This window comes from Branchiostoma lanceolatum, chromosome 12 (assembly GCF_035083965.1).
Source record: "Branchiostoma lanceolatum isolate klBraLanc5 chromosome 12, klBraLanc5.hap2, whole genome shotgun sequence".
NCBI classification, from domain to species: Eukaryota; Metazoa; Chordata; class Leptocardii; order Amphioxiformes; family Branchiostomatidae; genus Branchiostoma; species Branchiostoma lanceolatum.
In genome coordinates, this window is record NC_089733.1 from 16049959 (window position 1) to 16066486 (window position 16528).

General features: G+C 42.2%; 2 protein-coding genes across 4 annotated transcripts; both read left to right on the plus strand.

Moving 5' to 3' along the window:
• Window positions 1–1338: 1338 nt before the first annotated feature.
• On the plus strand, window positions 1339–3261 carry LOC136445792 (toll-like receptor Tollo). The gene has a single exon (XM_066443931.1). The coding sequence runs from the start codon at window positions 1339–1341 to the stop codon at window positions 3025–3027; it is 1689 nt and encodes a 562-aa protein (XP_066300028.1). The 3' UTR covers window positions 3028–3261.
• A 487-nt stretch (window positions 3262–3748) lies between these two features.
• LOC136445657 (WD repeat-containing protein 37-like) lies at window positions 3749–16385 on the plus strand. 3 transcript variants are annotated; one of them, XM_066443786.1, is made up of 16 exons: window positions 3749–3861; window positions 4965–5118; window positions 5526–5641; window positions 6427–6540; window positions 7573–7628; window positions 9273–9341; window positions 10168–10300; window positions 10831–10947; window positions 11335–11405; window positions 12375–12444; window positions 12799–12875; window positions 13521–13647; window positions 14116–14257; window positions 14540–14674; window positions 15002–15116; window positions 15558–16385. In XM_066443786.1, the coding sequence occupies exons 2-16, from the start codon at window positions 4997–4999 to the stop codon at window positions 15675–15677; spliced, it is 1584 nt and encodes a 527-aa protein (XP_066299883.1). In that variant the 5' UTR covers window positions 3749–3861; window positions 4965–4996; the 3' UTR covers window positions 15678–16385. The 3 variants fall into 3 exon arrangements, with proteins under 3 accessions (XP_066299883.1, XP_066299884.1, XP_066299885.1); XM_066443787.1 differs by having other exon boundaries at window positions 12393–12444; XM_066443788.1 differs by lacking the exon at window positions 9273–9341.
• Window positions 16386–16528: the final 143 nt, after the last annotated feature.

Consider the following 16528-nt stretch of genomic DNA (forward strand, 5'->3'; position numbering starts at 1 on the left):
ATAGATAGAGTGTTGGAAAATATTCCTGACCCTGGGTTACGCTACATTTGCTGTGGAACAATTATACTAGTGGCAATGATGAATATTTAATGTTCAGTCACGTACCGATGATCGTTATTCTTTTGCGGAACAGAAACCAGGAAGTAAATTGAAAATGTCTGTCTACATAAACATGTAAATTTCTCACCCACTGTCTCTGAAACGACGACAACCTCATCGACAACAGAAATGAACATACACGTACGCGAGGACAGTTTATGATGGCTCTGTGGAAGTGTTTTTTGATGTGGTGTTGGACAGGAATGTGTACAAGGAACATTGAAGACAGGTATGCGCACAGGAAATACCATCTCTTTGTGATATAATCTCTCATACAATAATATAACGCTGAACTGAACAATGCAGCGGCAGGCATTGAGACATGTTTGCTGTACGAGTTTTGTCCCTGGTTCTTCCTTAGGCTTCGTCGGTTTTTTTTTTTACTTTCTTCATTCGTTTAATTTCACTCTTTATTGTTTGATGGCTTTTGGTAAATAGTTGTTGCTTTGAAGTGACATTTTCACTGCCACCCTCTAATTGTAACGATGAGTAAACAGGGTCTTCTTTTGAGTCACACAGCCATTGATGCGGCTCAGGGATAGCGCTTTTTGTTTACAGCTATCTTGGATTCAAATGTCCAACGATCTATCTTTATTGCCAAGTCCCTTTAGTGTAGGGTTTTCACCATATTGTATTCACCATATTGTATTAATAATGTTGTATTATTACAAGGAATTTTGATCAGGTATTTCTATTTCTTGTTCCTCTCAGGTGTTACTTAATCCGGACAACAATTCACAGCACCTGACAAGACAATCTTTAACGCAATACGTGCCTAGATATTGGGATCCAACAAATCCGAAGCTGATAGAATATTGAGCTTATCAAGGGAGAAGCTGCAAGTTATTCCCAAAATCAACTTTCATTTGCCAACAGAGGATAAAGCCATTCAGCACAATGTATCCCTCAAAATGCATCCACACGCTGTGCATATGGATTGCAATGTTAATGTCAACATGCTTCACCGATGTGACTTCGTTTAGCACTGGAGGAACAAATACAGGGGCAACGTATGCACCAAGCATTACTGTAGGACTACCGTCTGTACCAAACACTACTGCAGGACCAACGCCTGCACAAACCATCAATGCAGGGCCAACGCCTGCACCAAACACTACAGTGGGATCAACCTTTATACCAAACAGTATGTCAGAACCGACGTCTGCACCAAACACCACTGTAGGACCAACGCCTGCACCAAACACTACTGCAGGACCAATGTCTGCACCAAACACTACAATGGGATCAACGTCTGCACCAAACACTAGTCCAGGACCGACCTCTGCACCAAACACTAGTCCAGGACCGACGTCTGCACCAAACACTAGTCCAGGACCGACCTCTGCACCAAACACTAGTCCAGGACCGACGTCTGCACCAAACACTAGTCCAGGACCGACGTCTGCACCAAACACTAGTCCAGGACCGACGTCTGCACCAAACACTAGTCCAGGACCAACGTCTGCACCAAACACTAGTCCAGGACCAACGCCTGCACCAAACACTACTGCAGGGCCAACGCCTGCACCAAACACTACTGCAGGGCCAACATCTGCACCAAACACTACTGCAGGACCAACATCTACACCTACATCTGAAGCACCGTGCTCTATTGCTACAACGCTCGACTTGTCTGACAGTAATATACGTTCCCTTCCCCCTGATTTTTTCAAGGACAAATGTCAACTTCGGGAAGTAGACTTGAGCAACAACCAAATTTCAAATCTCAATGACAGCATATTTGCACCCTTGGTCAATCTGGAGGTTCTAAATGTCAGCAACAATTTCTTAACAAGTATCACAACAGACTTGTTCAGCAACCTCTACAACCTTACATTCTTGGATCTATCCAACAATTCAATCAACGTCAAGTCAGACAATGTGTTTCTGCACAATACCAAGCTAGAAGTTCTCCATTTGGATGGCAACAACATTTCGAACATTGGGAGAAACACTCTTGCAGGTCTTAGCTCCCTGAAAGAGTTATACCTGAATAACTCAGGCCTGTCCAGCATACATCTGTCGAGCTTTGACCATCTAGCGAACCTTGAAGAGCTGTACCTACAGGACAACAACATTGAACAACTGCCTATGAACGCTTTCCAAGGACTGCAAAGCTTAAAGATCTTGAATCTACAGGGAAACATGCTTGGGTCGAGGTGGTGCAATTGTGATCTGCAATTCCTGAATTGCAAGGACACAGATATGCAAATTGAATTCAACTATACAGTAACATGTGGCAACGAAACAGTCACCTGCGAAGCGCATACCTCGTCAGAAGACTGCCCGAAAAACGTTCACACAATTCCCATCATTGCATCGATTTTACTTCTAGTACTGACTGTTGCATTGCTGCTACTATACCGGTATAGAGAGTATGTACAGGGGTTTCTCTACACCAAATTTCCCTGGTGTTGGGGGAAAGACGGACACGACAAAACGTACGATGCATTCATCTCCTGCAGTTGTGAAGACCAAGTCTTCGTCGCGAGGGAGCTTGCGCCAGGGCTGGAGGAACGGGGCTTCACACTTTTCCTGGAGTACCGAGATTTCCCGGCAGGGGCGTGCAAAGCGACAACCATCATAGAGGCGGTCGAGGCCAGTCGACAGACCATCTTCGTCCTCTCTCAGAGTTTCGTGGACTGTGAGTGGTGCGCGCTGGCGTTCAAGGCAGCTCATCAGCAGATGCTGAAGGATAAACAGAACAGGATCGTGGTAGTCGCCTTGGATGATCGCAAACTGCAACATGTAGACAAAGACCTTAAGTTCTACCTGATGACACATAAAAGTTTGAAGTGGGGAGAAGCCCAGTTCTGGGGGAAGCTTTCCTGTGCCTTATCCAGGGCGGGGAGGAGGGCACAGGTCCAGCCTATCCACAACCCTGAGGATCATTTGGATGTGGGTATAGAAATGGCCAACATGTGTTAGGCTCGGGTTGGAGGGCGCCTCTGTGTTTTTCTCTCATTGGATTCATAAGATAAGAAAATTACCGAACTCTTGTTGTTCTAAAATTGTGCAAGTTCATTAATTTGTTGATACTAGTTGATAATCTTAATTCTTATGTGTGCAATGCCACACTGTTCACAAGTTGATCTATCTAATGATGATAACGCCCGCGGATAATTAATTGATTGATTGATAAATGTCAACATGATAGCCCACAATGCTTATTCTCCAAGCAGAGGCTTCGATCGAGAGGGGTAGTTTCGTCCGGGATTTTAACGTTCCTCTCCTCTCGGACAAAACTACCCCTCTCGATCGAAGCCTCTGCTTGGAGAATACACAATGCTCAAAACTATGAGTTGCAGCTAATTATCGTAAATGTGTATCAGAAATAGAAAAGTACTCAATACGTTGTTATGTTAGCTAGTATTTTTTTGAATTGTAACAATATCAGGTTTTAGTGGTGTTATAATTTTGCCTCGCGCTTTGTAACATTATGACTTTAACGTGCAACATTTGCATTAAAAGTTTGTCACCCATGCCAATAGCAATCCCTTTTACGTTAGCTATCTATATAGTTACTGGTTTAAGGCTATATTATTCATGGTATGGGCCATTGCGGTGGGGACTGACACAAAACCGGCCGGTCAGAAAAAGGGAAGATTTTACACCCAACATCTGCTTTGAGAATACGCCGCCCGTGCAACTCTGACACCTAGCGAGGATCTCAATTATTGCACAAACAATTTCCAAGATGGCGGCGTCTCCATCATCTGGGCGAATTTTGCTGTGAGATTTTGATAAAAAATACCAATTTAGGTAAGTTTTTGCAGTCTAAAGCTTCCTTTTGAGAATGGCTTGAATATTTATATATGCTATAGGAGGGGTTTTAGTACAGTAAAAATCTAAGTTGTTTCGTAAACGTTAATGATACCTGGTCCATTTCGATACCGACGTTTAGTACTGAAATATAACAGACTCATGAATTAAATTCCAACACGCCCTTAGAAAAATAACCAGTTGATAATGACAACACAACGGTTTGAGATAAACAGCTTTTTAGAAACAATGTCATGTTATTTCTTGATGATGCATTTTAATGATTAGAAACTCGGCCCGGCGGTTTTAATAGCGAGGTGATTGTTGTATCATTTGCTTCGTGGCTAAACACTAAAACAGTGAGTGAGGTTAATACAGTAGAATATGTGTGACTTGCAAATTCGAAATAAGTCTAGGGGTTTTCCAAGATGTGTTTGTATACCATGATCAAAAATCTATGACATATAATTTGGACATATTGAAATAATCAAAAGACAAGACTTAGAAATAACAAGTGATTTAAAATGAAAACAACAACGTACAGCAACAACAACAAATTTGGACACCAGTGTTTCATGTATTCATGGATGTGAAGCCATGTTATGATAGCAAATATTATGTTACAGAGTAGAGTAGAGGTAAGTAGAGTAAAGTAGAGTCGCTTCAGCCAGGTAGGAACTCCGGTTCCCATTTGGGCTGCTCTTCAGTTCATTCAGCTCATCGACGTCGATCTCCACAGGTTATGATGATACAACTGCTTAATTTTCTTCCGACATAAAGGTATACACGGATCAAATTTTCAATGACCACTGTCGCCTTCTTCAGGATCAATAATGACCAATCACTGCCGAACATAAATTCGCGAGAGTTACTGACGCTTGACTTTATTGACTTTTTTGATCCGTGAATACCTAAGTTAGTGTTGGAAGAAAGTTTAGAACTGTATTATGATTACTACCAACACAGTTGAGCTTCCATGATACTAACGTTAGTATTAGTAATCCGCAGGTTATGCATGATAGATATTGATACATTTTATTAATTTGTTATCAAAAAGTGTGAAAGACACTGAGAATTCCCTCTATTAAAACATTGCTACATAGGTGTCGTGGTTGAAGACCGGTGAGCTGTTACCATGCCGACGGAAGCCGCTGCCCAAGGGTTTTCCCGCCCGAAGCCCAAGCGCGGGAAGAGCCTTTCGCTGCGCCGAACACACAGTTCCACGGAAGCTGACCGCGAGAACCCCCGCCATGGAAGGTGAATATTGCCCGAGAATCATCCTCCGTAGCGACTGCTGGCTCAATGCTTGTTGCTTGCTAATGTTAACTACAGAAGCCACAAGCATAGAGCCAGCGGTCACTGCGGAGGATGGTACTCAGGCTAAGTTGAACCCATGTGGCGTCATGGTTTGGTCTTACTAGATCTAGCTAGTTTGTAGTAAGAAGTGTGCATGTAATCTCACTGCTTGCACTGGTTGCTGTTGCCATCTGATTATGGCACACTGCATACCATTGAATTTATCTATTGAAGAATTTTTATATAGGATTTTTGTTGTCTATAAGGTCTTACCCTGAATGTATATGCATATTGTATGATGGTTTAATCACATGATTTGGAGCGATGCCGTGTGAACAACCAGACCTACTGTCTCCTGTCTTCTGCAGTTTTACGGTGGAGGTTCAGGAGAGCGTGCTGCCGCCTCACCTTCGAGCGCGACTCTGGGATCTGTTCCAGCAAATCGAGCGAGAGGTGGAAGTGGTGTACGCAGAGAACCTCGCACGTAAGCACATAATGCATGTTATTGATTCGTGATTAATGACGTCTTCCTGCGACTTAATTTCTTGTATCGTTGTGGTGAATTATTTGAATGGATAGTTAAAAAACATGGTTTGAAGAACAGGTTGTTGTTATTCAACCTTCAGTCTGCTGCCTGACCCCAAATTCAACACAGTTTTGTGCCAAATGGCTACCTTAGCAGAGGGAGGTTAAAACCGTTTGTGACATTGTGTACTTACATGTGTACGTATATTTCTGAAGTGACCTTAACCCTTGTCCTGCTGCAGTGCCAGAGCAAAAATATACCCCCACTGTTGAAGTGCCCAGAAACTTTTGATACAAAGGGTACCAGTTTGATATTGCTAATTTTTAGTTACCATGCTTTACAGCAACTGGGCAGGTGCAACATACGCATTCTAGAAATACCCTCAACCCGACAATTGTCAGGGCTAGTATACAGAACAAACATGTGCAACCTGACAATTGTCGGGCTTAGCAGGACTAACAAATTACCAAACTAAAATTTTCTGCATGTTTGGACATGTGATTGGATCTCAGTTCAGGTAATAGTACAGTATTGACATATGAATTGGTCTTGCACCGGAGTTCCGTAAAAAGTAGGGGTACTGACAGTTTTGACATGTGATTGGGTCTCTCACCACAGTTCAGGAGGAGGTACCGTAGATCGAGGTCCTGATAATTTTGACATGTGAACTTGTCTCTCACCACAGTTCAGAAGAAGATAGATTTCCTGATAATTTTGACATGTGAACTGGTCTCTCACCACAGTTCAGGATAAGGTCGAGGTCCTGACTGAGAGGCTTGAGGCTGGCGCCAGTGATAAACCCATAGGGGAGGAGTCACTAGATGGAACAGCCAAGGCTAACATCGCCAAGAACAAGTGTAAGTTCCAGAGGAATTTCCCCATTTAAGGGATGTGGCATTCATACTAATCTATTGTTGGATATCTAAAAATGGTAAAGATCACAAGGTAAACAATGTGATAATGTCTCGATGTGGCTAACTTGATTTAAGAAAGTTTGGATTTTACTGTGCAAAGTTTTTCGAAATGTAATGATATTGTGATTATTGGAATTGTAACAAGATTGTATGTTGAAACACTTTTGTACTAAGAACAGAATTCGGATTATGTTGTAACATAATTCGCAAGCTTCTTACTGAATAAAATCATCATCAATGTGATGTATAAGCCAAAAACCGGTACTCAAGCAACTGGATAAAATTTTATTGCTTGAGTAATTGTTTTTGGCATACCATATAACCTGGATGTCTAACCTTCATCAAAATACATTTGTATACAGGGTGCGAAATACTTTTTTGAGCCAGGTTGCCCATGTTGCAACCAAGGGCAAATGCTAGGTTGCACATCCAAATTTCAGGTTGCTCCAGCAACATTCACCGATTTCTTCAAATCAAGCTCGTATGTAGCGTATAATACTACTAACATTTCAAATTATATATTAGATAGTATTGTGTTCCCATTGACCTAACAACATCTTGTTTAGCTGAGGGCAGTGTGTTCTCGTCTTTTTCAGCTCAAATTCCACGATCTATGAAGGGTTTTGGATGGTTTAAAACGAAAAAGTGTTGATTTCTTTATTTCAATTGAAGATTTACCGAATTTTATGAGAGTGACACTGTGTTTTTGTGAGCTTCCAGGGCTCCGATTGAAATCTTTGGCTCAAAATATAAGGTTGCACACTGCGCTACCTGGGTTTGGAATTAACTTGCACCAACTGAAATCTTGTTGCACTGTGCAACGTGCAACTAGGTATTTCGCACCCTGGTATAGAACATGTATTCCTTTACATTATAACTAGCTATATATTTAGCTTGAAGGTGCTATGATGTATTGGTAGTTAAGTAAACAGCTTCATGTTAGATTCATTCCTGATGTTGCCTTTGTTTTTCCAGCATCCAGCCAGCTCTCACAGAAACTGAAAACTACTTATAAGGCCTCAACTAGCAAGGTATGGGCAGGGGATGATGTTACCAAGGGGTGGTCTGGGGTAATACATGGTGTAGCTTTTGAAAATAAGATCATTGAGTCCAAATAAAGGCAAAACAAGAATGGGGGCTGATGTTGGAGGGATTAGGATGTTAAGAGTTGCTAGAACATATCTGAGGAGGAAGAGCTGCTTGGAGTGATCAAACTTGAGAGTGTGTCTTGCAGGTGATGTTTCAGCTGCGTCTGACATAGCGGTGTTGATATTTGTAATCTCTGGCAAACTTGGATGCAACTGTTATGATGTTGTTACATGTATCTCTTGTACTTCCTAACATGGCTAAGTAAATAAAACAGGGCTCTCTCCAGTATCCGTCCCTCAGTCCCTGGACAGAAATTTGCTATTTGGGATAGGAAGAAATTTCAACCATTCTGTCCACATTGATTGATAAATCTAAATTTTATGGCCTTTTCATCTGGTCTTCAAAAGTGCTGCAAAACTTCCATTTTTGATATTTTACCTCTCAAACTGCACGGATTTCCCAGGGGAACATGTTTACAGACCCCTCATGCATCCCTACAGGTTCCTCATGCACTTGACACAAGGCATTTAACTGAGAGGGTGGAGAAAAAAATTTAAGCTGGAGAGAGCCCTGCTTCTTGTACCGTATTAACCACTTTCACCTTGCACAAGAGAACTAGGATTATATGATGCTGAAAAACTGAACTAACAGACTTGAAGAGAATTCCACATTACCCAGCACATGTTGTTTTTGCTCGATGCACTTTTTCACATCTGTCATTTTGTATTTTGTTCAAGTTTGCTGCATCATTCCATGTATTATACTATTTATAGACACAGCAAAATTTACAGAGACAAAAGTATCTTGAATGTTTAAATGTGCAAAAAAATGTTTCTCTTCATCTTGTTAACTTAAAACCTGGCTCCCTTTTTGCTGCTGTACTAACAACAACCTCCTGCATTTGGTCATGTGACTAAACTGATGCATCTGGTTGGTTGGTGACTGGTCATGTGACCATCCTTGTGCATATGGTTGACTGACTGGTCATGTGACTACCCTGGTGCATCTGGTTGGCTGACTGACTGGTCATGTGACTAAACTGGTGCATCTGGTTGGCTGACTGACTGGTCATGTGACTAACCTAGTGCATCTGGTTGGCTGGCTGGCTGGTAATGTGACCAAATTGTTACATCTGGTTGGCTGACTGGTCATGTGATTAAAGTGGTGCATCTGGTTGGCTGTGCTAAACACACAGCCCCACCAATGCATCTGGTCAGCTGAATAACAGGCCATGTGACTAAACCAATGCATCCGGGTGGGTGCCTGACCGGTCATGTGACTAAACCAATGCATCCGGTTGGTTAACTGACTGATCATGTGACTAAACCAATGCATCCGGTTGGGTGACTGACCGGTCATGTGACTAAACCAATGCATCCGGTTGGTTGGCTGACTTACTGGTCATGTGACTAAACCAATGCACCCGGTTGGCTGACTGACTGGTCATGTGACCAAACCAATGCATCCGGTTGGCTGACTGACTGGTCATGTGACTAAACCAATGCATCCCATTGGCTGACTGACTGGTCATGTGACTAAACCCATGCATTTGATTGGCTGACTGACTGTGTTCTCTGTGGAGCCAGATGCAGCACCGCCTTCAGCAGTCCATCGCGCCGGTTCGCGCCAGGCTCGACACTGTGTCCGGGGCCTCGGTAAATGAGCATGATGTTGGGCAATGCTAGAAACGCCGCCTTTGTTCTGTGATTAATCCTGCCTCCCTGTGATTGGCTTGTGGTCACATGTCTGTTGTTGCTTAGTAACAGCTCCTAGCTAACAAGATATGATCAGAAATTGTTGAAGTCAATGTTTTCTAATTTGGTGTCTTAAAAATCTGCTCTGATTTTGACTGATTTCTGCTGATGAATACTCTAATAATGATGTGTAAAAACAGTTGAAAATATTGTGATTAGAAATTGATAACTTCAAAAATCATGGACCTAAAATTGTCCTCTTCTTTGTATGATCATTTTTTTGTCACTAGAACTTATGTTTGGCTGTAATAACTTTCTTTCTATGGATGGAAATAATGAAACTTCAAACTACTGCAATATGTTCTACTTGGGTGTCATAGTTCACATTTTTACATACTTTATCCTAGGTTCACAATGACTTCTGGCCTTTTGCACTGTTTTTAGTTCTGCACCATTACATAGTTTCCACGAAACTGTAAATAACAGAATGCAGTTTTTGGCACTGGACAAAATGTATCAAATGTTAATTTGTTACAACAGTATAGCCTGGGTGCCATCCGCCGTAGTCACCGCTGGCTCAGTCTTTTCACTTGCTAACCACGGAGGTTTGGCAAGCTAAAAGATTGGGCCAGCGGTTACTGTAGGATGGTACCCAGGCTAACAACAGTACACATATCCTTTCAAAAGTAAGAATTCTTAAGCAAATATGTGCATCAGGGTTTTAGAACAATTTGCTAGCATTAAAATCTTATATTTGTTTGTTTGTTTGTTTGTTTGTTGTGTACAGATTGTGTCCAGCTTCAAACCGGCCAACACCAGTCAGTGCCAGATGATGCGAAGGTTCGTAGGTCATCGGGACGGTGTCTGGGAGGTCAACATCTCTCGTACCAAACCCCACGTTCTGGGCACGGCGTCAGCTGGTTAGGACACGAATACTTATCAGGTTTCTTTTGTTAAGCCCCTATCTCACTGCACTGTGGCACGTTGGTGGCATCGCTTCATCGTAAACCGGATTTGTGTTACGCATGACTTTGTAACGGGAATATCATGCAAAATGTAATACAGTAGTCGTAGTGTGTGTGGAGGCAATACATGCTCATATGTTTGTAATTACCAAGGAAACGGTGTCCCCTGTGTGTCCCCTGCAAGAGGGCATCTAATATCTTGTTTTCTTAGTGAAGGGCATCCTAAAGACATCCTGATGCCTGCTAGCTAATAGTATCTGTATCTATATAGCCGGTACAACCACCATTAGGAGTAACATACCAGCTTTGCAGGCACGCGGCACGGCAGCAGCTGGTTATATTACACCGAGCAGTCTGCTGCTGGGAGCCCTAACATTGCCACATCAGAAAAAGCTGTTATAAAAAATAGTCTGCATGCATTTATCATTTTGAATGGACATGGAACATGTTGTGTAGTTAGATGTATTTCTTCCATCTTTACGTAGACCGCACGGCTAAGCTGTGGTGCATGGCGACAGGCCAGTGTGTGTTGAACTACATCGGCCACAGCGGATCAGTCAACTCCATCAGATTCCACCCGAACGACCAACTGGCCCTCACAGGTCTGACTTTTGAACTTCTTCGTAGACTTAAGAAGTTTCATTTTCTCGAACATGTACTGTGTCAGAGGGAACATTTTCTGACTTTTCTGACATTTCCTCCCCCCAAAGAATTGATTGAACATAATAGAACCTGAGACTTATAGAACTCTACTACACAAATACCTTGCAGTTTACAACATGTACATAAAAGGCATTATATTTTCTCTGAATTGTATCAAATAGAGTTATATCTAAGGCAGTGTCATTTTTAACCTTTGTCTCAAGATAGAAGTATAAGTAAGTACCGGTAGATGAAGTATGTACACTCTCATATAGAGTTAGACAAGTCAGGGTCTCAAATCTTGTATTGTCCACCTGAAAGTCTTAAGACTTGTTTTCCCTCCTCAGCTTCTGGTGACCACACAGCCCATGTCTGGAGATCTGCAGTGGTTCTACCTCAGGTTCCCCCTGAAGGAAATGTGAGTCCCTTAACCTTCTCCCTGCTGCCTATAACCCTGTAACCAATAGGGAATTGGGTGCCAAATGGCTACTTCAGGGTGCTAAAGGTTAAAAACTGTTTCAAGCCCGTTGCAAAATGGCCTAGGGGTGTGTGTTGCATTGGGAAATCAAACCCTGGTCATACCAGAGACTTTCTCTGCTTAGCACTCTGATAAAGATTATCGGAGTCAAACACACTCCTCTGTCATTGAACTAGCCCCCTACTGTAGTGTAGCCTGGGTACCATCCTCTGTAGTAAACGCTTGCTTGATCTTTTAGCAATCTGTGATTAGCAAGCGAAAATGTTGAGCCAGCGGTTACTACGGAGGATGGTACCCAGGCTAACTGTTGTGGCCTGTGTGGCCCAAGGGCTATAGAGACTGAGATGGGCACGTAATTCATTGTCAGATCGCCAATCAAATTTAAGATAGAGTATAATCAGTGCAGTCTATATTAAGTGTGATTGATGCCTGTATTTAGAATAAAGCGAATCAAGCCTGCTTGAATTCAATTTACATGTAATTCGTAGCCACTGCCATTCTGAATTTAGAGTATGCACAGTGGTAACTGTTCCCCTACGTGTAGGTCCCCAGTCATGTTTCCTGCTCCTCAAATTTCAAGCTACGTGTTTCCAGGGCTGTCTCCAGGACCCATCCCTCTCTATGGACATTAGCTTGTTGGGACGGACTTAAATTTCCCCTCCAGCCGTCCCATAAATCTTCACTTCATGACATGAAATTGATGATTGTTAAGCTTAAAATGACAGATTTAACAATGAAAACTAACAACATGGGCTCCCAAACAATGAATAGGAGGACGGAAAAAAATATAAATCTGGAGACAACCCTGTGTGTTCCTCACCCTACATGTATCCCTTCTCCTGCTGACCCCCTACATTCTGTTCTCTCTTCTCCCTTCTCTCATTCTTTCGTGCTGCTTCCATGGTTCAGCCTCTTTTGTTTGTTCAGCGCTCCTCGGACGAGGACCAGATAGAGGCAGCAGAGAAAGAAGAGGGGGAAGGTAACAAACCTTTTTTTTTTACATTCCAAAAGAGACTTAATAGAAACTCACCACAAAAGCTTACCACAATTTCCAAACATTTACTGACGAAAAGAAAACTAGAAAGAACCCTGTTAACATCTCAAAAACCCACTCATTGAAGAAAAAGTGGGACACTTTGTCTTTCAAACCCAAATAAAAGAGCTTAAATTGTATTCCGCAGCAGTTCTTAGAATAGTCACTTGTTCTGCTTGTCACCATTGTTAGCTTGCACTGTCAGTTTACTTTTTCTATTGTGTCATGTTGCAATTAGCCCTCGGGCAAGGACGGATATTCACGCCTTCTGATTTTCGACCGTGTCGATTATTGTTGCAGCTGCAGCTCACACAGAACCAGGCGACTCCTCGGATTTTGCTCCCACCGTCGTCAGAAGTCCGCTCACAGAGTTCACGGTAAGTCTCATATAGTGCTACATACCTAAAAATGGGACCTGGACTGGACTTGTATTGTAAAAACGTTTATGTTCAAGTGAAAAAAAATAAAAAATTCAGGAACCAAGCGTCCATGATAATTCAGGAACCAAGACTTGCAATAAATTATCCTCTGTCAGTGACTAAAGAGAAGAACTGGAGGACCAGGTTTTATACCAGAACTCTGAACTGTTGGTCACCCCAACCAATCAAACGCATTGAAACTCAGATTCAAATCAGCCATTTCCAGACAAATCCCTTGCTAAGTTGCGTTAAGGACTAAATCTGACAAAACAAACTTGCCAGTGAGATGGTGGAAGGTGTCAGCTTCCAAAAGATGTTTTCAGATTGACAATTTTGGCACTGTGGAAGTGATTGAATCTGTCCGCGATTTAACGTTGAGAGAAAAGTAGTAGAAACTATTTTTTTCTAAACATAAAAGAAGACAATCTTAGGATGGTTCAATAGAAGACGAAGCCAAGTCAACGTTGTATGCTAATGAGTCAATTAGCTCCTATTATTTTAGTACAGGAGCTTATGTTGTTCGCCCTCAGGTTTTTTGGCGTATCTTATTACCTGGATGTGTAACCTTCATTGACACATGACCTGTTGACCTTTGACATGCAGGGTCACCAGGATGTGATAATTGCGGCTGATTGGATGGCGGACGGTAAGCAGGTGGTGACGGCATCATGGGATAGGACGGCCCAGCTGTATGACCTTGAGACAACAGAGCTGGTGCAGTCACTCACAGGTGGGCTCTCAAAGGGGTTACCAGCTTACCTCTGTTTCAAGGAGAATAATGGATGTGGAAATACTGGTCTTTTCTATCAAAGTTGGCATCACCCTACCAATGACCTTCAGTCGAATGTGTCAATCGCTAGAAAGTTGCCAAATTCCCAAATTATTTTTTCGTCTGGAAATCTACCCTGTTACATTAGACGGGCTTCATTGACCAACAAAGATATCATATGCTATGGTATTTTTTTCTGTTGTTCAGTAATAATCTGCGTAGAGGTGACTGTATGCTGTCCAATCTGATATGTGTCCAAAGTTGTGAGGCTTCAAAAGGGTATTGAATATCTGGGGGCTGGCATGGGGCGTCCCTTTCCCGGACCTTCCAGTCTAGCTTGGTGATAAGGGATTTATTAACTACTCAACCTAGCAACTTTTATCAGTACAACAGCTGTTTTTCATGGTGTATAATTTTTACCCCACCCAGGCCATGACCAGGAGCTAACCAACTGCTCAACCCACCCCACCCAGCGTCTCGTCGTGACCTCCTCCAAGGACAGTACCTTTCGCTTGTGGGACTTTCGGGATCCTTCTATCCACTCTGTCAACGTGTTCCAGGGGCACACCGAGTAAGTGTTACGTTACGTAGTCCTGGAATTCCACTCTTTTTGCTGCCTTTGTATTCAATGTATTTCAGCATCTGACTCACAACAACTCTGGCTATTGAAACAGAGTCAAGTGCTGCCCTATGCACCAGATATGGTGCAGGAAGGACTTTAACTTTTTTAAAGTTTGAACTGGACCAAGCTACTTTTCAGGAATTGTAGAATCTTACAGGAATACCATTTAGAAAAGATATTAGACATGTATGTAGTTGTTCCTGTCATCTCAACACTGCTTTATGTTTGCAGTACGGTGAACTCTGTGACCTTTACGAGCGGCGACAACGTCGTGAGCGGAAGCGACGACCGGACTGTGAAGGTCTGGGACCTGAAGAACATGCGGTCGCCCCTAGCAACCATCAGAACGGACTCCGCCATCAACCGGTAGGAACCAGTTCATGTCTTTATTTATTTCTGTGTTATTTAGAAATCCATAACCCCATGAGACACTACCGTGGTCTGACATTTTGAGGGATGAATTTTGTGACTTAAAGTTTTCCTTCTGTCACTGCCTTATTCTAAAGCCAAATATTATCTTTTTATAAGATTTCTGAAGGGTTACAGGGTTCTCCACAGAAAGAAACACCCCTATGTTGGTTTAAAGACAGCATAGGGGTCCAGATCACAGCATAGGAGGCCCTATGCTGAGACTATGCTGGCGAGAACACTAGTAAACAATAACAACACAATCATGTGCCTCCTTGTCCCCAGAATCTCGGTGTCCCCTCTGCACAAGGTCATCGCCATCCCCCACGACAACCGCCACATCCGACTGTTTGACCTTCAGGGCGTCCGCCTGGCCAGACTGCCGCGCAGCAACAGAACGGTAAGGGGCTCTTCTTTTGTGTAGCTTTGGCAGTCCAGTGGTCAGTTGTTCCAGTTTTTCTTGCATCTAGACCTGAAGTTTGAATCCCTGTTTTCGCTCAACTGACGTGCATGCTACTGCAACTGGAAAGGCATCTTTTCTTGGTCCTTTGAGGAAACTTCTACCAGAAAGCTAAAGAAACACATTGAAAAGTCAACCTGTCTTGAAAATAAACAATTCATTATTATATCATATAGTACTGTCAATCTCGAAATATGCTCCATTCTATTTCATTTTTTTTTCTACAGAAATCATCACACTGCAAATGTCTGTGTTTGTGCTACTGTAACAGTATCGTTATGACGGCTAACTTAAAACACCAGAAAAAAATCTTTTCAATACGTACAGGGAAATTAAATGTTTAAAAAAATAAAGAAATCTACACTATTTCTTTCCCTGCAGGGTCACCATCGTATGGTATGCGGCATGGCATGGTACGACGAGAACCCAGCGTGCAACCTCTTCTCCTGCGGGTTCGACAGACAGGTGATCGGGTGGCAGATCATAACAGCGTTAGCATAAACAACTGGGAGATGGAGTTTTAGAATGAAATCTCTGGTAGCTCACCCATGATTTCTCAGGGGTTGAGCAAGGAATTACAGTTTGGTAAGTTTTGTGGAACTGTCGTAAAATACATCCACATCTGAAAGTTTTAGCAGCACTACTTTTTCATGAAGTAGGGAAGAAAGTTCTGGGATGCACATGTCTAGAAGAATGTTTTCCAGATTGATTTCTCTGGTAACTCACCCATACTTTATCAGGGTTTTGAGCCGGAATGGACAGTTCGGTACTACAAGTCGTGGAACTGAAAAGACATTCACAATTGAAAGATCTCATGAACTACTTTTCATGAAATAGACTAAGTGAAGAAAATTCAGAAAATGGACAGGAAGGAACATTGAATTCTGCAATGCAGCTGGTACTAGTTAACTACAGAATGCAGCTATAAAACTTGTCATGTGGTGAAACGCATCATGAAATATGTTGAAACTTGCCCAGCTAAGAGAAGTGAGAAAATTGAAGACAAATTATTCAAATCAAAACTGGATAAAGTCAGTAAGTGCTGCACTAGAATGTTGACAAATTTTGTTATTGGTAAGAACAGAGAAAAACCTTTTTTGAGACTGTTAAAAGAACGGTTAAAAGTTGTATATATATATTCTTAGTCGTCTTTGTGCATTACAAACTTCTGTGAGGTCCATTTGTAAATGATGTAAAGTGTTTTAAAAAGATTTAGAAACCTACTTGTAGTGCTGTCCCATTTGACTTCAAGGGAGGGTAGTCAGAATTTTCTTTGTCACAATGAAAAAGTGGGAAAGATAATAAGTACAGTTGCTGACATAGGCATATGTATCATAATAGAAAAAAAGACA